Raw genomic sequence first — 24,157 nt, forward strand, 5'->3', positions numbered from 1 at the left:
CTATTGCACAACGCCAGTGAAGTTGCAACTCTCACTGGCCAATGCCAGCCAAGACGGCGAAAGGGGCGGTACCCGCCTCTATATAATGCGCCGACCTGGCGGCATAAGCTCAGAATCTTCCGACTGAACGAGAGTACAGCAGACCTGAGCGGTGAACACGGCAGTCTACGCCATGTCTCGTTCCCGTCTCTCAGGGAACCGAGGTTACCATAGTAACCGGAGACGTTCCCTTTCGAGAACGGTCTCTCGACATGGCGTCAGAAGCTGACGCTTTGGGGACTGTATAGAACAACGCCGTGGGAACAGCGAAGAAGGAAAGCTCAGCCACTGCGGAGCTACTATGAACAGTAATAAAACACAATCCCAAATGAGTACACACCTACGAAATGCTTATAACGTGGTTACTCATCTAACACTGTATGCATTCAAGAATAATATACAGGCTACATACGGGGTATTGAAGCATGTGGGCGGCCAGGCCGGGCACAGCAAAAAGAACATACACTTAACGAGCAGCTGTTGCTGGCGTAGGTGTAACATGAGAGAATTCATAGTGAGCCCTTGCTCATTGCGAGGACATAGACGAACTACTGGAACTGTGTCCCATATTCCAGGTCGCTTATGGTGGCATAACGTACGCGACAACAACGCGCCTCATACAGCTCGCTCTGCCAACATGAAGGGGAGAGCGCCACAGACTGGGTGTGGCGCTGGCTCCGCCCCCAGATTCACTTATACGACCTAGTTGAAACCACCAGCCTCAGCTAATGGGCGGGAACTGCAGGTAGAATATGAGTTGTATTCAACGCCAGGACTTGTGAGGCTAGAGAACACACGTCCAAATTGTAAAACCTGGCGAAGGTGTTCTGCGACGACCAGCCCGCCGCCATACAAATGTCTTTGATGGTGACGCCTTTAGTCCATGCCCACGAGGATGCAATCGCCCTCGTTGAATGCGCTCTGACGCCGATAGGGCATTCCATTCCTTGGTTAGAATAGGCCAAAGTGATCGCATCAACCACCCAATGCGATAGCCGCTGCTTAGAGACGGAACGTCCTTTGGTACTGCCGCTGAAACACACAAACAGCTGCTCAGAGAGCCTGAACTGAGCTGTGCGGTCAATGTAAATTCGCAAAGCTCGCACTGGGCATAACTCCTGATGAGGCGCGTTATCCACTGACTCCTGGGTGAAAGCCGAAAGAGTTATCACTTGAGCTCTGAACGGCGTTGACAGTGATTTAGGCACGTAACCCAGCCTCGGCCTGAGTGTGACGTTACAATCATCTGGCCCAAACTGCAAGCAATCAGCGTTAATAGAAAGCGCTTGCAAATCCCCCACGCGTTTCACTGAAGCGAGGGCGAGTAGCAGCGCGGTTTTAAGTGAGAGCTCCTTTAAGCCGACTGACATGAGCGGCTCAAAAGGCGGCCGAGTCAACGCTTCGAGCACGAGCTAAATCCCATGACGGCACCGTGGGGGGGCGAGAGGGTCTTAGTCGCCTTGCACCCCTCAAAAATTTTACCACTAGGTCGTGTCTGCCCACCGAGCGCCCATCGATAAGGACATGAAAAACTGAAATAGCTGCCACATAGACTTTAAGAGTGGAAGGCATTCTGCCGCCGTCCAATCGCTGCTGCAAGAAATCTAGAATGCCTGAGACGGGGCAGCTTCCCGGTTCGAGACCATTCAGTTCGCACCATTTCACAAATACTGCCCATTTAGAAGCGTACAGGCGCCTTGTAGAAGGGGCTCGCGCCTCCGTAATCGTGTCCATAACACGGCAAGACAGAACGCTCGGATCTACCGGCTCCCTTGCACTACCCACACATGAAGTTTCCACCATTCGGGGTTGGGGTGCCAAATCAACCCGCCCGCTTGGGACAGAAGGTCTCGTCTCAGTGGAATCATCCACGGGGGAGCCGTTAACAGTTCCAGCAGATCGGGAAACCACGGCCTGTTCGGCCAGTACGGGGCGATTAGAAGCACCGACGCTCTCTCCTCCCTGATCTTGTGCAGCACTTGTGACAATATCTTCAGCGGAGGAAATGCATAAAGGCGAACATTCGGCCATGGCATCGTCAGTGCGTCCCCTCCCAGGGGAGAGCGCGACAGAGAAAAGAACAGAGGACAATGCGTGTTCTCCTCCGTCGCGAATAGGTCCACTTCCGCCTTCCCGAACTGTTCCCAGATCATTCTCACTGTCCCGGAGTTCAATCTCCATTCTCCTTGAGGGATCCCGTCCCTCGACAGCATGTCCGCGCCGCTGTTCAGGTGGCCCGGAACATGCGCCGCTCGGATGGAGAGCAGATGGTGGTCGGCCCACAGTAGAAGCTGCGCAGCCTGCTCGTAAAGGGCTCGCGAGTGCACTCCGCCCTGGCGATTTATGTACGATACCACCGAAACATTGTCCGTACGAACCAATACATGATGGCCCCGGACTTATGTGAGGAAGCTTCGAAGAGCCAGAAAGACCGCCCTCAATTCGAGGCGATTTATATGCCACGTCTTCTCCGATTCCGTCCAGTAGCCCGACGCTGGAACGCCATCGCAATGAGCTCCCCAGCCCGTCGTCGACGCGTCCGTCGTGACCACTTTCCGCCGCGTAACCACGCCCAGCTGGGCGCCGCGTCGGTACAGGTCGGGATTCCGCCATGGCGCGAGCGTGCTCAGGCACCTGCGAGTGACCACAACGCGGGCATAGCCCATTCTCCAAGCCCTCCTTGGTACCTGAGTTTTCAGCCATAACTGGAGGGGGCGCATATAAAGCAACCCGTGGTGGCATACCGCCGCGGCCGCCGCCATCCGTCCCAAGAGCCTCTGATATTCCTTCAGCGCTACAGGACGGCCCAGACTGAAAGCACTCAGGGCGGACATCAAATCGCGAACGCGCTCCTGACCTAGACGCGCTCTCATCGCGACCGAGTCCAACTCCACCCCTAGATACGAGATTGACTGGCTGGGGCATAACATACTCTTTTGTGTATTCACGCATAGACCCAGGTTCTCCAAATGAAGCAATAGAGTGCGTTTGTGGCCGTTGAGCACATCCTTCGAATGGGCTAAAACTAGCCAATCGTCCAAATAATTGAGTATGCGTATTCCGTTCGCTCTCAGGGGGGAAAGCGCTGCATCCACACATTTTGAAAACGTGCGAGGAGCCAGGGCTAATCCGAACGGCAGAACTGTGAACTGATATGCTGTGCCGTCGAACGCAAATCTCAGAAAGCGCCTGTGACGAGGGGCGATCCGAATATGAAAATATGCGTCTTTCAGGTCTACTGAAATAAACCAATCTTCGGGCCGAATTTGCGCGAGGATTTGTTTCAATGTCGTCATTTTGAAAGGGCGCTTGAAAAAAGCCCGGTTGATGGGTCTCAGGTCTAATATCGGACGGAGGCCACCGCCTTTCTTTGGAACGACAAAATAGCGGCTGTAGAACCCGCTCTCCCTCTCGCTTGGCGGGACCACTTCTATCGCGCGCTTTGCGAGTAGATTGAGAACTTCTTGCCTCAGCACCGACTCGTTGTGAGCCGGCACTGTCGACATAACCACGCCATTGAAACGGGGCGGTCTGCGCCGAAACTGCAAAGTGTAGCCGTTCTCTATTACGTTCCGCACCCAATCCGAAATACCCGGAACAGCCCGCCAAGCGCTCGCAAATTGGCACAGAGGACGGGGCATCCCGCCTTCTGTATTCAGGACAACGTCGCTGTATACTGGGGTAGCGCGCTGACAGCTCTCTTGACGAACGGGCGCGTTGAGAGGCGGCGAGTCGTGTATGTAAGAACTGACACGGGTGTTCCGCTGCGGCGGAGGACCTACATTCGGAGCGCGAGCGCCGCCGATTACACGGGAGAGCTGCGAGCCCGATTGTATCTGCAGCAATTCGCCTGCGTATAGAGTGCGAGAAGCTGCCGCTGCTAGAGGAGGAGAAAAAAGCTCTTTTTGTGAGGTTGTAACATTCTTTATTACATTTACAACAGAAACATTCTCGTAGTCGCCTGCAACCGCCAAGGGGACTTCTCGAGAACACCTCGGACGCTTCGCAACGGGTCCTTCGCTCAGCGTCCTCCTCCTCTGCACTCTCCCGTCAGGAACAAGGCTTCTGTTCCGAAGAACTAGGAGCAGTGCCGGGGCGGCCGCCTTTCTTAAAGCCGTGACGCGACTTAGGCGGTCTCTGCCAGGGTGCTCTGGTACGTGCAGAAGGCTCCGGGTCTGGCGCCGAAGGGGCGGGAGCAGAGGGAGCTCGCTTCGGCGGCCTGTTTGAAGCCGAAGAAGATCTACTGCGCGCTGGAGGCGGCGCGGGCGCCCGGCGCGGAAGGAAATGACTCATCGCCCTGGAACGCTTCTGTGCTTCAGAGAAGCGCTCTGCAATCGCTTCCACGGCATCCCCAAAAAGGCCGGAGGGAGATAAAGGAGCGTTGAGCAGCGCCTTCCTATCTGCATCTTTTAACTCTGTAAGAGTCAGCCACAAATGACGGTGGAGCACAACCATAAAGCCCATGCTTCGTCCGATCGCCTGGGCCGTTTTCTTCGTTGCCTTCAGGGCAAAATCAGTCGCAGCGCGCAGATCTTTAAAGGCTTCGGGGTCCGCCTCCCCCTCGTCCAGGGATTTCAGGAGCTGAGCCTGGAAAACCTGAAGTACCGCCATCGTGTGAAGTGCTGAAACTGCTTCACCTGAGGCGGCGTATGCCTTATCAGCGATATGCGCGGTCACACGGCAGGGTCTTGACGGCAACATAGCGCCTGCCTTCAGGGAAGCTGACGAGGGGCAGAGGTGCGCCGCGATAGATTCCTCGACTGGCGGAATGCGCGTATAACCACGGGCTTCAGCGCCATCAACTTTTGTGAATATTTCCGAGCCGCTGGCGTGGGCGCGAGCCGAGTGGGGCGCGGCCCAGGTGCTAGCGACCTCCTCGTGCAGGTCTGGAAAGAAAGGGGCTCGCTTCCTTGGAGCGGCGGCTCGGCGGCCCAAGTGAAGGAACCACGAATCCAGTTTGCTCTTCGCTGGCTCGTCGGGAGAATCCCATTCAAGACCGAGATCATTCACGGCCCTAGTAAGAACCCTAACAAGCTCGTCTTGAAACGCCACCTGCCCCTCCGGCTCAGAGCGCTCCTCCAAGAGGTTGTCCGCCCAGTCCTTCTCGAACGCCGTTAGGGACATGGCCTCTTCGGGTTCGTCATCCCTCGCCGCGCCGAACGAAACCATCTCCGACGCGCCGGGGGCGGGTCGAAGACCCTCCTCGGTGAAGTAAACAGGAGGGCGGGGTGGTGAGTCACACCTCATTCCCGCATCATCGCCCCTATGCGGCTGTCCCACCAGCGGCTCGTCAGCGGCAGTGGGACGTTGCCTAGGACAGTCACCAAGGGCGATGCTCCTCCGAGCCCTCAGCACCCGCACTGGGAGATCCTCGCAGTGCGGGCAGCCCGACCCGGTGAGTGCTGCTTCTGCATGGGCGAGTCCCAGGCACAGAATGCAGTACTCGTGGGTGTCCGGAGCCTCGATAGGCCCCGAACACAGCGTGCAGAAGGTAGACATGCTGGAACGCCGAGAGGGTAATCCGTCTACTTCGCGTCTTCTCCACAGCTGTCTCGTAGTAATGTCGAAGTTATTAATTGTTGAAGTGAAAAGGAAGATTCAGAGCTTATGCCGCCAGGTCGGCGCATTATATAGAGGCGGGTACCGCCCCTTTCGCCGTCTTGGCTGGCATTGGCCAGTGAGAGTTGCAACTTCACTGGCGTTGTGCAATAGGATTTCAGGAGAATTAGGAGAAAAGGGAGTCCCCAAAGCGTCAGCTTCTGACGCCATGTCGAGAGACCGTTCTCGAAAGGGAACTGGGTTTTCCCTTTTAGAATGGGAGGTATGTCAAACCTGAGAAAGTGGGGTAAGTCAAGCCCGTTTTTGAAAAAGAGGTAACTTATACTCAGAGTCAGTTATCATGGTAACTTACTCTGTGAACCTAACCAGGGGTTCGTTTCCCAAAGCAAACTGTGGTTGCAAGTTCCGTCATTACCAATAGAGTTCAATGTGACTTACGACCATAGTTGGCTAAGGATGCTTTCAGGAAACGCACCCCTGGTCGGGAGCAGGTTTTCTTCGATAAACCCAGAGTTTCTTTCGGTCTCCTCCCCCTTCTTAAAGCATAAGTGATGTTTAAATACTTCATTCACTCATTCGTGCTGCAAAAATGCTTTTCTTACTGAGTATTTTTTTTTTTCAAATGCAAATATCTAAAAATTCTTAAATCAAGATGGAATTTCTGTATAAGAAAATGATATAAGATATTTAGTCTTGTTTCCTGGGGGAATCTAAATTAAGTGCATTCTATTTAAGTAAAATTATCTTCCAGTGTGGTAATAAAAATAATCTTAATGCAAACAGAAAATCAGCCTTTTGCAGAGCTCGCTCTTCTCCCTTTTCCCATCACATATCACATCAGAAAGGCATTTATTTTCAATAAAAATTAAGAAAATGTTCTAAAAGTGGAATTAAAGTGCCTAACGACTAACGAGTGTTTAATAATATAATAATAATAATAATAATAATAAAAGTATTTACAATTTTAATAAATATAATTATTTACACTCTTATTGCATCCTGTTAATGTACAACAATACTGAGATGCAAGTAGTATGTATCTGCCAGTATAAAGTATAAATAGCATCTAATTTACTATTTACACTTATTGCAAGGAACTGCAACTTTTACATGGTAAATAGAACATAATTTGCACTTAAATTTTTTAAAAAAATTTTCTTCTTTTTTTTGCATGTGGGATATCATGAAAATGAATAGTAGTTCAATAACTTACCGTTCTGCCAGTTTTCACCTCTGATATTATAACAGTGATAAGAATTGAACTTGTATTGGTATGCGGACGTCTTTTTGTTGGGTGCTGTTGACATGGTGAAACGTAATATCGGAGCTCCATTGATGATGGCTTTTCATAGTCGTGGTGCATGTGCTTAACACAGAGTCAACCTACTCGGAGTCGATTGAACTAACTAAATTCAACTGTTCTGAAACCGAAAACTCAGAGTTTCCCATTTCAGAGTAAGTCAACTCAGAGTTGGTTGAACCTCTTTATTGAAACAGGCCCCTGGCTTCACAAACAGGGCTTAGATTAAGCCAGAGTTAGGCCTTAGTTCAATTAGGATATTTAAATAGCTTTTATAAGCATGCCTTAGAAAAAAAAAAACATTACTGGTGTGCATCTTGAGACAAAAAAACAGTGGCACTGACATGTTTTAAGATATGTCAATGCAAGTTGCTTTCAGTTGAAACGGCTCAAACTTGCATTTTAGTCTTGGACTAGTCTTAAGCCTTGTCTGTGAAACCAGGGGATAAAGTATCGTATTTGATTCAAGGTGCCCTAGAATTGAAAATTGAATTTACCTCAGCATAGTTAAATAATTGGCGTTCTGTACATGGAAATGACATACAGTGAGTCTCAAACACCATTGCTTCCTCCTTCGTATGTTAATTTGATTTGTGCAAAAAACCTCTGAAGAACAGGCGAATCTCAACATAACACCGACTGTGATGCAACAGTTGTGATCATTAATATGTACGCCCCCAATATTTACATATACCAGCCCATGTTCAAGGCATTAGACAAGCCAGTATTAACGTCTGGAGCTGCACAGCCGAATCAATAGACTTTATGCAGGTAAGCAAGCAAGAACAATAGCGAAAAATGGCAGATGGAGCAATAATAACTGACATGATCCATGATAACATGATATTTTTAGTGATATTTGTAAACCATCTTTCTAAATGGTTCGTTAGCATCTTGCTAATGTACTGTTAAATGTGGTTAAAGTTACCATTGTTTCTTACTGTATTCACGGAGACAAGAACCATGTCGTTATTTCATTATTAAACACTTGCAGTCTGTATAATTCATAAACACAACTTCATTCTTTATAAATCTCTCCAACAGTGTAGCATTAGCCCCGTTAGCCATGGAGCACAGCCTCAAACTCATTCAGATTAAAATGTAAACATCCAAATAGGTACTATACTTACATGATCTGATATCTTGCATGACGAACACTTTGTAAAGATCCATTTTGATGGTTATACTAGCTGTGTGAACATTATGCAATGTATTAAAAAATTGAATAATATAAAATCTATGGTGTATTTTGAGCTGAAACTTCACACACATTCAGGGGACACCTTAGACTTGTATTACTTACTCTTGTGAAAAAGGGTTCTAGGGCACCTTTCACAAATTTTAAAGGCCTCTAAATTATCAACATGACAATTTTGTTTTGTGCACAATTGATAATTCATGCTTTTTTAGCATGTAAAAGGCTATTTAGTGTAATTTAAAAAAAAAAAAAACATTTTTTCAGATTGCGGTACACGTTTTTTTGCTGTGAAATTTATAATATAGTCAATGTAAGAATTACTTTCATAATGTTAGTAATATTTCAGGATGAATATTTACTTAACTGACAATTTAATTTCTCAATCTCTTTCTTTCAAGCTATCAGAATTTTTCTTATGTTTTGGCTCCACAAACATCAGCAACTGTACCAAATTGAATATATTTGCTCAGTTTAATAATATTATATAATAATAATAATAATAATAATAATAATATTATTTGAGTAATATTTGAGTATTTTTCTTGAGTTTTTTGAAAAAGTTTTTTTTTTTTTAATTATCACTTTAACTGTTTCATTAAAAATGATGACTCTTATTTTGCATGTCAGGCTTTATAATGGAAAGCATTTTTAACACCTAAACTCATTGAACTCTGGTGTGAATTTCAGGAGCATCTTAAACTTTTAAAGTATAAAATAATGTTTTAAAAACAAAAAAAGAATTAATAGAGAATACTAATAAATTAATGTTGTCTTTCTTTCTCCACAGAGACTAGTAAAGTGGACTATGTGTTGTTCCAGGCAGCCACAGCCATCATGGAGGCTGTGGTTAGAGAATGGATCCTTCTGGAGAAGAATAGCATCGAGTCTCTCAGAACATTCCTCCTCACATATGTCTTACAGAGACCCAAGTAAGTGTGTGAATGAACATGAAAGTTGGATATGAATGTACCTCTGGATAACATCTGAAACCCATCTCTGGTTCAGTCTGTATTCAGCTTAGCTCAGTAAAAGTGTACGTCTCTTTCCCGATCTTTGAATTGTGTAAATCTCCCTCTGGTTCACTGCAGTCTGCAGAAGTATGTCCGAGAGCAGATCCTGTTAGCAGTAGCAGTAATAGTGAAGAGAGGCTCTCTCGACAAATCCATCAACTGTAAGAGCATCTTCCATGAGGTCAGCCAGCTCATCAGCAGCGGCAATCCCACAGTGGTAAGACTCACGTATCACATGGATGAAAGCTGTGAGAGTTGACTGTGATATAAAAACTATAATTAAATTCACTAAAGGCTCATTAGACTTTGTATGCAAATGATTCCTTCAGTTAGTAACATTATTGTTGGTCATCTTATTGAAAATACTTTAATTACACAGCCAGGTCTGGGCAGACATCACATAACATCATTAATATTCATGACCACAGCCTTCACTCTAGTAGGACTTGTTTATGTGAGGCTAATAAGAGGATTTTTTTTAAATTAACACTTTTAATTTGAATTAGTAACATTAACAAACAAGAATGATCAACAAATTCAAATAGTTATTAATAGTTATATTATATACATTCATATTTGAAAGTTCATAAACATTTCTTAACTATGCATTTTCTTAACATTTAGTCAGGTTTTAGAAATGAGTGAATACATTTTTAAGTCATCAAAATGTCTGTAGTCAATATAATTTGTCTAGTTTTGGCTAAATTAGCTTTTTGTATATATATATATATATATATATATATATATATATATATTTTATATTATATTTATAATATATATATTTTATATTATATTTATAATATATATATTTTATATTATATTTATAATATATATATTTTATATTATATTTATAATATATATATTTTATATTATATTTATAATATATATATTTTATATTATATTTATAATATATATATTTTATATAATATATATTTTTTAATTAAGTTTAATTGCATTTTTTTTTTTTTTTTTTCCATGAATGTTGCCTTTTGTTGATATGGCAATAAACATCAATCTAATCCATTTTCAGTAAATGTAAAGTAATTCTGGGGAAAAATATCAAACATTTAGGCCCTAATGTGTGTTGTATGTGACAGTCTATTTAAAAAAAACGACTTTGACTGTGCCTAAATTTTTTTTTTTTATTAAAATTTGTTTGAATTTGGCTAGACGAAAAAGGTTAAAAGAAATTGAAATACATACTGTGTCCTGCAGAGGGCGCTCCAGTTTCATGTTTTGAATTTGTTCAATTGAAGTTTCTGAAAAAGTGTCTAGGATAGGATATAGGTTTCCTAAGATATTTAACCCATTTTGGCTTGATGGAAATTAAACAATGTTGTATCTGTGCATGTCTTTATCTGTCTTGCTAGCAAACACTGGCCTGCTCCATCCTGACGGCTCTGTTGAGTGAGTTCTCCAGCTCCAATAAGACCAGTAACATTGGCCTCAGTATGGAGTTCCACGGAAGCTGCAAACGTGTCTTTCAGGTCTGTCCTCCCGCCCCAATCATTTTCTGTGTGTTTTTTTGATACCAGGTGTATTGACCCAGGCCTGGGCATTACGTTTGTGTTAACCTGCAATAGACAAAAATTAAATGTGAAAAAGTAAACCTTAAAGCAGTGTTATATTAGTATCATTGATGTACTATTATAGTGTTTAATTTTTTGAATTGGGTTTTATTTTTATATTTTCTGTTTTCTTTTTAAAGTTTTGGTAATATTATTGTGTATTTGGCATTTTTATTATTTTGTTTTTTGAAATGTATGTATAGTTTTAATTCATTTTAATTTATTAGTTGTAGTTTATTTAGCTTTAGTTATTATTTGTATTAAACCAGTTGAAAATGAGAAATGTTGCCATGCCATCTAGATGATATAAATGTAAAATTTTAGATATACAGTACAGTCCAAAAGTTTGGAACCACTAAGATTTTTAATGTTTTTAAAAGAAGTTTCGTCTGCTCACCAAGGCTACATTTATTTAATTAAAAATACAGTAAAAACAGTAATATTGTGAAATATTATTACAATTTAAAATAACTGTTTTCTATTTGAATATATTTCACAAAGTAATTTATCCCTGTGATGCAAAGCTGAATTTTCAGCATCATTACTCCAGTCTTCAGTGTCACATGATCCTTCAGAAATCATTCTAAGGGTCAATATATAATTGTGGGAGATTTTGAGTTTGAATAATTCTGGGAAAAAATATATTTATTTACAAAATATTATTATCTTCCCTGATAAATCATCCCTGAAATATTTTGTTTTTAGTAATTGCCAAGCTCAGGCATAATTGATTTCAGATATTTAGTTTTAAAAACAAGAAGTTTACTCATTATTTGGTCAACTATGTTACGGACAAAACCTATAAGTTTTAACTTTATGTAAATGGCAGACATTTAAAAAAATCATTACTCTTGGAAGAATATGTGTCTATTTACCTACCTTTTCAATTAAAATACCCAATTAATTAAGAAAATACACATTTTGTTCAATTGAAACCCCAAATTTCAAGTACTGAAGTAACCAGTCTGTATATTTTGTTTCCAAACTGCTTGATTCATGATAATTTTCTTGATTAAATTATGCTGAGGTATATATTTGACAGCTACTCAGTTTCTAAATATTTACTTGGAGATTAGGGAACCATTGAAATACATATATTTTTTAAAAAAACATAATGGTAACTTAATTGACAGCCCAGTATCATAGTTGACAAAAGTAACATAGTTGACTGGACATGACAAAGTAGGATGATGTATTTAACAAACACAATCCTAAACTATATCAATTATTATATGTTAGCTAATCTTTTATTGCATTTAATCAAGACCTGTTGAATATTTCATGACATAAAGGAGAAATACAGACGCACATCAGTTTAAACTGTTTGTGTCAAAACTAAATTTCCTTCTCATTTAAACAGTCAGTGCCCCCAAAATGCTTAGTTCCTTTGGCATTGTGTAAGCACTGCAAGTCAAAATGTTTAGATGTTTTGTCACTATGGCAAATATCCCTCATGTCCACCTTTCAGTCTTAGTCCAGTCCTTCACTGACAATGGTTACTGTACAGTTTTTGTCTAGCTAACAGAATACAATTGTGTGTAAAACTGAAAAAAGACAGGATTTTAGGGTAAGAGTAGCCTCCAAGGTTTGACATCATATATTGCACTCATACTGCCAAGGAAATTGTAACCATTATCATTCACACACATAAAGTAACTTCCATACATCAGAGTAAAAGGAAAATGTATACAGCATAATATACTGTAATATAAACACACAAACAAAAAATAATGAAAATTATATGCAGCCTATAGTGCTGTAAATAAAGCTGGAGTTTCACAACTAACAGTTCTTCACTGGTCGCTCGTTTCCTTCCAATGCCATTATTCTCTACAATAGCGTAAAAAAAGAAAAAAATCAAAACAGACATACAGAAGAGTCATACACTACATTACAGACAATTACATAGGAATGTTCTATGTTCTCCACAACTTCATTATACTACTGGCCACTACTCCAGTGGTTCCAAACCTGGGGTACATGTACCTCTATGCAGAGGTACTACAGGGGGTATTTGACAGAAAGGGGAGGGGAAAATCATCAATGACTAGACTTACTGAAATATTACAGTAAAACCCACAGTATTACATTTACATGGGAGGCACTAATTGCAGCTCTTTGACCCTTTTTCTTATTGTATGTTATATTCTTCAAAATAAGGATTATAATGATAATTGCATCATACAGTAAGCTGCAGTTTTTAGGCAAAATGTTGAAGTCAGATAAGTCAAATACTTTCATACCTGGATTACCTGGATACACAAATGAGGTAAAGTGGGTACTGAAGCCAAACAAGTTTGGGAACAACTGCTTAATTGTAAAAAAGTTATAATGATGGACAACCAGTAACTGACTTACATGTTACATGTTAGTCAAGATCTAGTTTCACCTGACTGTCAATTGCTGTAATAATTTATCAAATGTTCCAAGGATTCATATATGGTATTCATGGTATTATGTTCTTGACTAATTTTGACAATTGAACAAACTATTGTGCATGTGATGACTTATACAATGAAATGACGCTGACACGTTTTGGAGCAAACAACCATTAGACTGAGAATCGACAATCAGTTTAGATCAACAAGATCTATTCACTTGGAAATTGTGCTAAATGTAGGCTACCTGTACTTAATCATTCCCAAAGATGTAGTGAGACATTGAGACATGTACTTAGACATTTGCAATTTGCAAAATGAATGAGAAATTCAATTCTGTTGTGAACAATTGCCAAGTGGTTTAGAGGTTTGTCCATGTAGTTTTGAGAATGTAATTTCTGTTTCAAGAAATGAGCCAAACCAATGGAGAAAAACTGTAAGATATGATTTGGCAATATCTTCCCACACATCTCTTTTTATTTCAACATGACATGCTGTCACGTGCTGTGGGGCAGGAATCAACCTGAGCACATCTTTTCTGCAGCAGATAATCGTGGCATTTGCCTGAAAACAAGTTTACTTTTATAATATTTATTGCAAAGTATTTTATAGTTACTGTACAATTAGAATATTAAATGAACTCCTGAAAACTATAAGAACATGTCATGAATGTCAACTATGTTACTCTTGGTCAACTAAGTTACCTTTGCAGAGTAACATAGGTGACTGGTAACTTAGTTGACATTTTTGCTGTTTTTAGGGATAAAATCAAAATGGTTGCCTAGCACCAGACACCACATGGCATTTTACAGAGAGGTTCTTCTAAATAGTATATGTACAACTGAGTTGAATTGAAATTCAAAGTTATTTATGAATTCATTGTAGTAACATTGTTGACATATGATAAGTACACATTTGCCCTAAGCACTACTTTAGGTGAAATAACTGAAAATGTGGAGGGAGAACATACCTTTGAGTCTTGCTAGTTTTCTTTTCAGGAGGAAATGACATCATGTGGAGCAGGTCATGTGATTTGGAAAACACACTCTTCCTTGAGGGGTGTATTTGCTATGGGTAACTTAGATGACAGCGACTTCTCGGACATATATTCAATTTGTCAATTTCAATCGAAAATGTGACATATTGCCCAAAAAGACACATTGTTCACAATTACTTCAACTTAATGTAAATAATATAATTAAAACTGTTTTTAAATAAGTTTTTTAAATGTTTTTTTAGGTAATGAGATTGTGGTTGTAATTCATTTCGGACGGTTATTTAGTTGACATTTTAGGGATATCTAGTAAATTTTTATAAATATATGATTATTTCCATAATAATTAACTATGAAATTTGTAAAGACAAGATCATGAAGAACACTGAAGACTTTTAAAATTTTATTTTAATAATCATGTTTGCGAGATAAATCTCATGGACATGAAAACTCCCTCAATTATATATTGACCCCTAATGATGATCTGCTGCTCAAGAAAAATATCAAAAATTTATTGGTCAGAACATGTGGAGGCCCTAATGTGTTGTATGTGACAGTCTATTTAAAAAAAACGACTTTGACTGTGCCTAATTTTTTTTTTTTTTTATTAATTTGTTTGAATTTGGCTAGACGAAAAAGGTTAAAAGAAATTGAAATACATACTGTGTCCTGCAGAGGGCGCTCCAGTTTCATGTTTTGAATTTGTTCAATTGAAGTTTCTGAAAAAGTGTCTAGGATAGGATATAGGTTTCCTAAGATATTTAACCCATTAAGCCCAAGAAACATTTAATGTGTACAATTGTACAAAATATTTGTGTACAATATTTTTTTTCAGGATTATTTGATGAATAGAAAGTTCAAAAGAACAGTGTTTATCTGAAATCTAATCTTTTGTAACATTATAAATGTCTTTACTGCCACTTTTGATTGATTTAATGCATCCTTGCTGAATAAAAGTATTAATTTCTTTAATTTCTTAAAAAAAATTAAATAAATAAAAATAAAAATTCTTACTGACCCCAAACTTTTGAACGGTAGTGTATAATGCTACAGAAGCTTTGTATTTCAGATAAATGCTGTTCTTTTGAACTTTCTATTCATCAAGGAATCCTGAAAAAAAAGTACACAACTGTTTTCAACATTGAAAATAATCATAAATGTTTATTGAGCAGCAAATCAGCATATTAGAATGATTTCTGAAGGATCATGTGACACTGAAGACTGGAGTAATGATGCTGAAAATTCAGCTTTGCCATCACAGGAATAAATTACTTTGTGAAATATATTTAAATAGTACAGTTATTTTAAATTGTAATAATATTTCACAATATTACTGTTTTTTTACTGTATTTTTAATTAAATAAATGTAGCCTTGGTGAGCAGACAAAACTTCTTTTAAAAACATTAAGAATCTTAGTGGTTCCAAACTTTTGGACTGTACTGTATATTAGTGCTGTCCACGTTAACGTATGCATAACACGCGCCATCGTGTGCATGGACGGCGCGCCAGAATCGAGTTCTCTGTCAAGCTTAAACAATAACACGCACAATAATGCAAAAAATAGCTGTTTTGTCGAGTATCCTCATAAGAGCAGCCTTGATTGAGTTAAATAAAGTCTCAAAATGAAAGTAAAGAGCTGTGAGAAAGTGGGACTCGTGATTAGCGTCCTGTGCAGCAGCGGCAGCTCTTAAAGTGACAGCAACCAATAATCTCGTCTGTCATTGAAGATAATGAAAGAACAAAGGTAACCGAGAAAATTTATCACTGCTGTTGACTAAAGAACTTTTGTAGATTTAATAATGAATATCTATATTTAATTTAGGCTATAAATTATGCAGTGCAGACTGTTTGGTAACTTTATTAAATTTCTGTATTTTTCCTATCTATTAGACAGGTAGGAAAGGCACTATATATATATGTGTGTTTCAAGTAACAAACATATTTCTTTATGGTTTTAGTTAGTTAACAAAAATAACCGTCTTGAAGCATGTGTTATAGTCACATTGCATATATGCAGAATTATGTAATAATTGAAACAAATCTTTTTACTGAAATATTCTCTAATACATGTGATCAGAGTTGATTTGAATCTTGTGGAATTAAATCTGGAAATCCGTACTAATACCCAGCATTAATTTGACTGCTTGTGCATTCTTGGTGCACGTGTGTGTTGCAGGAGGACGACCTCAGGCAGATCTTCATGCTCACTATGGAGGTCCTGCAGGAGTTCAGTCGGAGGGAGAACCTCAACGCTCAGATGTCCTGTGTGTTCCAACGCTACCTTGCACTGGCTAATCAAGTGCTTAGCTGGAACTTTCTTCCACCTAATCATATCCTTTCAAGAAGTGACTTTTTTTTATATGTGTGTGCTTATATTTGTAGTCATGACTTTTTCACTTTTAAATTTAGTGGGAAATTGAGAGAGGTAATGCAGGCTATATTTATGTCCCTGGTAGCACAAGGGAACGTTAGACCTTGGCTGAAGCTTGAGAGGCACAAGGGTTAAGAAAGAAAATTAACTGACTTATTTTTGGATTAATAATAGACAAGCTATAATGTGATAATCATTCTCAACCTTCATAGCAGTTCACGTGAAATAATCGCGAACAGAACCGGATGCAGGCACAGTTCTTTTTGCTCCTTAAAAAAAACAAACTCTGACCTAGAGGTCAACTTTTTCTGAGCATGAAAAAAAAAAAAAAGGCTTGAAGCCACAAATTTGAGGAATTAGAAAGCATGTTCTACAGTTAAATTCTTTTAAAATATTGACCTCAGTTTTAAAGGTCTGGTTTTAAGGAACTTGTCTCACCATAGTTTTACTTCTGCCTTCTTATGTCATTTTCTCTTGCTATTAGCATGTGTTTGTGTTAGTCCTAAATCACAAGCTGTGATTGATGGTGCACGTGCGTGCGTCTGTGTGTGTTTTAGCTCTGTTAGGCGTTAATCCCACTCAGGCTGACTTTGTGTCTCTGTGTCTCTTTAAAGAGATCTGAGCTGGCGTCTATGCCAACCAGGGTCACGTATCACTTACAAAGGAGGCTTGTGCCAAGCCCTTATCGTGCTCAATAAGTGTGCCTTTAAACACACAGCTCATTGAGTGCTGGCTTGGAATGTTGGGCGGCCATTTGTGCATTGATGTGTTTGCATAGTTTCAAGTCATATTAATTGCCCACTGGGTGCTGGAGGGGGAGATGGTTCTTTGATACCAAGAGCACATTTGTTAAGGACACAGAGAGGGCAGAATGTGTGAGTTTATTAGTGTATATTTATAACAATCGACTAGTCTGTGAGTTGTGTGAATGACTAGTCAATTAATCTGTTGTTTTAAAGTTTAATGTCTATACTAGACTTGCATTCACAGCAGTCTAATTAAAGCACTACTTTAAATGTAAAAGAATAAAGAATGGAAAGTATATATATGGTAAAAATATATAAAATGATCAAAAATACATTAAAAACACTAACATTATGAAATACTATAACAATTAAAAAAAACTCTTTTCTATTTTAATATTTCAAAATGTAATTTATTCCTGTGATGGCAAAGTTGATTTTTCAGCGTGATTACTCCAGTCTTGAGTGTCACATGATCCTTCGGAAATTAATTTTTATTATTATGTTATAATAATGTTATTTCGAAAACAGTTGTGTTGCTTGAGGTTTTTATGGAAATACATTTTTTTCAGGATTCTTTGCTGCTTAGAAAGTTCAAAATAACATTATTTGAAACCGAGATCTTTTAGCGTTATAAATGTCTTTACTGTCTCTTTCAATTAATTGAATGTGTCCTTGCTAAATAAAAATATTGATTAAAAAGCAAACAAATCCAAAACCCAAACTTTTGACTGGTATTGTATATAAAATATAAAATATTAAATTCATTTTATATATTTTATATTTATGTATGTAATATATTGTAAATTTATATTTAATATATATTTATATTTTACATATTCAAGACTAGTTGACCATCTTGACCCATCCCAAGTGTGTGTGTTTTAGCGTGTGTTCCTGACAGCCGCTTAGACTCTGCTTTCCTCAAAGTGCCGCCATCTCTCAGTAGTCAAGGCCATGGCATGCGTGTCATTTGTCCACGACACACTCCCACTTGACGCATGTACATTTTTCATGTACATGTTTGCGTGATTCTTAAACATGATTCCCCTCAGTGTCTGAAGTACTTCATGTCTGTCCATGGCCCTAGTGACCCCGGGGTGGGTTGTGGCCAAGCTTTGAGCCGGTCAGGTGCTCTGAATGGAAGAGAGAGATGACAGATGGCTGTGTGCCACCCCTCATCTCTGACACACAAACACACATGCACGAGTGAGAAGAGCTTTGTAAGACCACTGTCCCGGGCCTGACATCGGGGAGGAGGGCGTTCCTGGGGCTGTGAGGGGAATCTTAAGAGGGAGGATGTGACACTCAGGCTTCCTAATAGCCTTGGATCTCATCTCTGCTATCTGGCACCGGCAGCTCCCAGCATTCTCATAATCATTATGTCCGCTGAATGCCCCTGACTGATTCAGTCTGCACAAGACTTTTGTTTAATTGACCTGGCCAATATATCAGCCAGGCTATCATTAATCTTACAGAGATTCAAATATACATGTATTCAGTGATTTTAGGGTAAGAAAGGAGTAGCTTGCAGATTCAGACCAGTTTCTACTAAATTACGTCTATGGTTGGTACAACTGCCAGCTCATTGCTGTGGCCACCATTGTTTTCATTGTGTGGAAACTTCATGCTTGATATTGCTTTTGTGTTGTCTTTATTTACACATGTTCTTGAGGGGAAAAGTAAATATTTAACTTTTATGTAGTGACTGTTTCCCATAGAATTTTTCGGAGATGTCACACTGGTGTTTTTAGGAAGCCAAACAAATTGAATTTAAAAATAAGAATAATTTCTTCTTCTACTTCTTCTTGTTCTTCCTCTCCTTCTCCTTCGCTTTCTCCTCCTTCTCCTTCTCCTCCTCCTCCTCCACCTTCTTCTTCTTCTCCTCCTCTTCCTTCTCCTCCTTCTCCTTCTACTTCTCCTCTAAGACAGAAATTTATTACTCTTATAATATAGCTGCACTGTAAAATAAGTCAATATTTTAAAAGTATTTTATTAATGCTTTTAACAGTAGAAAAATTACTTGCATCTTAAAACTGCAGTTGCAAGTGAAGAAATTATTTAATCAACCTCAAGCTTTTATTTTGGAGGAAAACTCTCGGGATACTGTAACGTTTCTGTGATAACATGCTTACAAACGTTTCTTATTACAAATCTAGTGATATGCTGTAATAAGTTCAACTTACTGCAACGTGTACTGTGAACTGAGCCACTTTGAGATGCTAAAAAACAGATCATGAGCTGCACACGTGTATAGGAACACAGTTCCGCACTTCACTCTGAAACGCATGGCGCAGTAGATTATAATCATTAAATACTAATTTAATTAAATTGCAGACTTTTTGCTATTTGATAATCACTATACTGATTTTAGTTTGATTGACAGATGCTTTGCCAAAACAGTGGTGCAAAACACATCTTTTCTTATTATGAGAAGAGTAAAAATATTTTTGGTTCATAATGAAACTTTGGTGTTATAGCTTAGACTGGTGGGCCGCCACAGTCTAGGTAATTAATAGGAAATGCTGAGTGTCGTTTGGATTGGATTACTTTTAAAAGGTTACAGACTCGAAACACTGATCAGTGTACCGAAACAAATGTAATCTTTATAAATTTACAGAAATCTCTTTTGAATCAGATTTAAATCAATCATTGGTTAGTGGAATGTATTTGCTGTCAACTCAAACATTCACACCCCTGCTTGATATCCTGTTCAGGTCTTTAAAACTAGAAAGTACTGTTTTCTCTCGAAGTATCACATCTTCAAATAAACTATGCCTTCTAAAATGTAGTAATACTGCTCTATGAGTGTGAATGGCTCACCCTTTGAGCTCATTTGTCCCTCCATCCTCTCTCTGTCTCCGTCACAGCATGAGTCTGTCTCTTAAATCTAACATGTCAGACTTTGTCTTCATTATGGCTTGTTCTGCTTTCTCTCATATGTGACACACCATAAGTACAGAACAGATATGTTTAATCTTTCCATCTGGAAGACCATGTATATGGCTCTATGTGAATATAGTGTGTGTGTATGAAAGTGAAGGAATTGTATGTTAATGTTGGTACTGTACAAATTATAATCAAGGCCAGTCTGAACCCCCAGCTCTTTTTTCCAGGAGTTATTACTGTCAGACTTCAAATTGGCTGGTTATAGATCACAATTTCAACAAAATATTCAACTGTTTTCAACATTGATATTATGTAAGAAATGTTTCTTGAGCACACAATCGGCATATTAGAATTATTTCTGAAGCGTCATGTGACACTCAAGACTGGAACAATTATGCTGAAAAATCAGCTTTGTCATCACAGGAATAAATTACATTAAAAAATGAACATAGACAATAGTTATTTTAAATTGTAATATTTTTGTATACTGTTGTGGAAAATTCAGTGTCTCAATGTGCCTTCAGTTCTGGTCTCAAAGAAAGCTCTCAGAGTTGAAGTTCCAGGTCTCAAAAGCGTAACTTTATTGAGAAGCAACAAAGTGAGATACCAGCTGTTCATCTGAATTTTTCTCCGGCCAGGGCTCAATTCTTATACAGTTTTCTTATGTTATTTCGCAATAACCAAGTGACATAATTCTCTGGTAAGATTCACCCCTCCTGTTTTCCCGCAACTAAGTTCGACATCTTTTGCCTTTCTCTCTAATTGTGGAATTCTGCCAATTGGTCAACTCTTTCTCATAGGCAAAATATAACATTCTCCAAGGACAATCAACTCTTCCCAGTGGCAAGAAGCCTCCATTTTGACACTTTTTAACAGTGGTCTTATTTATTTTATTTTTTTCTTATTTTCCGCCTGTTGTTTCCTGGAAAAATCCCTGACTAAGCAAAATATGCTCAGTGGCCAAGCTAACTTTTCAGATACATTTGACCCTTGTAATCACAGTCAGGCCTCAAAACACTTCTGGCTTTTATAGTATTCAAGCTAAATCTACAATTGTTTTCTATAGGTAAAATAAAATATTTCATCAGTAAATGCAGCATTGATGAGCATAAGAAACAATAAAAATCTTACTGACCTCAAACTTGAACAGTAATGAATATTCAACGGATATATATAGGATAAACATTTAGTTGAAAGGGCTTTGCACTCTGCGTTTTATATATTTATATAAACAGTTGCTGGATATACACATGCAACAGTGCGTCTTTGGCTGTTGCATCACATCTCACACAGTTTTTTTTTTCTTTCTTTTTTTTTTTTACACTCAGCATCTCACACCATGACTGTTTTTCAGTCGTCAAGTTTAAAATAGTTGTCTATATAGTCATCTTGAGACTGCTGCTTTGGTGGTATTTTCTTGATTCTAGTCTAACTGTGTTTGAACACTATAACATATCCTTTGTGAATGCCCCCTGAGAGACTCATCTTGTGGTCATGACCTCTGACTACTTGATTTGACATGTAGTTTTGCACATCTCTGGTTGAGGTCATCATGTGTTTCGTGTCTTCAGCAGCTGGGACGAGGACTGGTGGAAACGAGTCATGTGCGTTTATGAGTAAGCCCGGGTTGGGTTTCAGGAGGTCATATCTTTAGTCACCCTCCCTGTTTTTCATACGCTCGCACACTTTTCCAGCAATAGCTCCAAGTGACATTAAATGACCGGCTGGTTTATCCCCTGCGCCCAGTCAGTGCTTGTTGGCGTCCATCCGTCCGTCAGTTAGTCTCTCCCTGCTGCGTTCATATGGCAGGCTGCTATCAGCTCGCTGGTGGTCAGCACACAAGCTCCAGCCGCTCTCCCTTGAGGCCCGTTCTCTCCTCAGCGCGGGTCACACAGAGTTCTGCCGGCCCTTTCTATTTTTAAGAGGCCATAAAGTCAGATCTGCTCAGGACGGACTTCGGGCAGAGGGGATGTTACGCACTCCATCACCCTAGTCAAACACCTGGCACTTCCTGGTGTTTTGTATAGTGAATTCATAGGTGAGTCGCCACGTATTTGCGTGGTGTAAGATAATTTACTTTGATATATGCAGCGGTATATGGCGGACATGAGCAGAAACTGTAATGTCTGTGTGTGTGTGTGTGTGTGTATGAGAGCACTTGCATTTGTCTGCTGGGAGTGACTGTGGGTCCGGCCCAGAGGAATGCGTGGCCTTTGCCGGTAACTGGCTTTGATCAGACATTCCTGTGGGAGCCTTTTCTCTCTCTCTCTCTCTCTCTTTCGCTTGCTCGCTCGCTCGCTCGCCCTCCTCTTGCTCATTTTGTCGTTTTGTTTTCCCCCCTCCATCTCTTTTCCCAGTGGGCTACATATGGAAAGGGGGAGATTTTGAGGTAAACATTTAGTGGGAGGGGACAGCACGATTGAACAGTAGTAACAGTGCCGCTGAAGAAGAGCCATAGAGAAAGAGCTGGAGAAAACAGATGCTGGGAATTCACTGCAGCAGTTTTCCATACTTCTCTTAGTGTAGATCAGGAGGAACAGCCAGAGAGAAGTGATAGAAATACAAGGGACTTTGAAAGGTCTGTCCTGTCTTTTCTGCTTTTGCTGTTGACCTTAACTGAGGTGTCACTGGGGAGGCACTACATTGCCATGTTCGAAGCGACTCAGAATGTCATGCTCAAGCCAACTGATTCCTGGAGGGAAACTCTTCTAGACCACAGAGTCATGGACCTTTTCTTCACTGTGAGTACCACTTTTTTTTTTTCTTCCTTTTTTTGATAATACATTTCTCTCGCAGGTTTATTTTCCTTGACGTCTTATTCTTCGCTTTGAAACTGGTCTTTTTTTATTCCTTTTTGCTCTTTTCTTATGCCTTTGCACATTCAATACCTGCGTTCTCTCATCCTGTTTATTCCTCATGTTTTCTCTTTCTTCTTCTTTCAAATAATTGTCTCTAACCGTTGATGTGTTGACCTAATGACACGACATCAGACAGAATTAAATGATTGATATTGAGCAGATGTAAAAATACACGTTTAAAAGAAATGAGCTTCATTTTTCTTGTGGTGAGTAAACACTCATTATCATGTGTTGCCTTAGAACCAGTGGTCAAAGACACAGTCCTGTCTGGTCTGTGTGAAGATCTGAGAAAAAATGCAAAAAGAAATCACATGTATTATTTAGTATATAGTTGTGTATTAAAATAAATCTATCTCTATCTATCTATCTATCTCTATCTATCTCTATCTATCTATCTATAATCGCATACATAAAAAAAATTTGGGGGTCAGTAAAATGTTTTGATGTTTTTGTCTTTGTCTCTGTCTTTACAACACTTTAGTTTAGGGTCCAATTATCACTATTACCTAGTTGCTTATTAGCATTTATGTTACTACGATATTGGCTGTTTATTACGTATAAAGCACATATTAATGCCTTATTCTGCATGACCTTATTCTACATCCCTTAATACTACCCAATACCTAAACTTAACTGCCTTACTAACTATTATTAAGCAATAATTTGGAGTTTGAGGCAAAGGTTGTAGTTAATAGTTAGTTAATAGTGAGAATTTGGGAGAACCCTAAATTAAAAGTGTGACCAAAAAACTATATTTGTGGAAACCATGATAAAATGTTTTTTCTGGATTCTCTGATTAGAAAGTTCAAAAGAACTTTTGAAATTTTTTGTAGCATTATTAACATCTTTGCTGACACTTTTAATCAATTTAATGCATCCTTGCTCTATGATTTATTAATTTCTTTTAAAAAAAAAAGGAATATTTTATTGACCCTCAACTTTAACGGTAGGGTTTATGCTACAGTATATATGATGACTTTATGCACTCGTGTATACATGTAAATTTGCGCTTTTCATCTGAAACCGAATCTGTGGTGACACAACTGTCCCAGGGCAAACCATTTTCCAACTCTTAAGTTTGTGTGAGTTGCGCATGGCAATAATGACAACGGTACGAGGAAAAATGTTAGGTAATAAGGTAATAAATAAATGTATTTCTCCACTGAATGTTAATTAGCTATGCATTAATAATGATTTGGTTCTGTCAAAATTGTACTGAGAAGCAAATCTGTTACAGTCCATAATCTGT

The 24,157-nt window shown here is 39.6% G+C and overlaps 1 protein-coding gene across 1 annotated transcript in view; it reads left to right on the forward strand.

Moving 5' to 3' along the window:
- The window catches only part of xpo4 (exportin 4), a 51,406-nt gene that overhangs the window by 8,186 nt on the left and 19,063 nt on the right, over positions 1 to 24,157 (forward strand). The window contains exons 3-7 of the mRNA XM_067409639.1: positions 8,884 to 9,025; positions 9,185 to 9,323; positions 10,477 to 10,593; positions 16,224 to 16,376; positions 22,678 to 22,791. Coding sequence (XP_067265740.1) covers positions 8,884 to 9,025; positions 9,185 to 9,323; positions 10,477 to 10,593; positions 16,224 to 16,376; positions 22,678 to 22,791 — 665 coding nt within the window. The remainder of the gene's footprint in view (positions 1 to 8,883; positions 9,026 to 9,184; positions 9,324 to 10,476; positions 10,594 to 16,223; positions 16,377 to 22,677; positions 22,792 to 24,157) is intronic.

Source organism: Chanodichthys erythropterus, chromosome 14 (assembly GCF_024489055.1).
Source record: "Chanodichthys erythropterus isolate Z2021 chromosome 14, ASM2448905v1, whole genome shotgun sequence".
In the NCBI taxonomy this organism is placed as follows: domain Eukaryota; kingdom Metazoa; phylum Chordata; class Actinopteri; order Cypriniformes; family Xenocyprididae; genus Chanodichthys; species Chanodichthys erythropterus.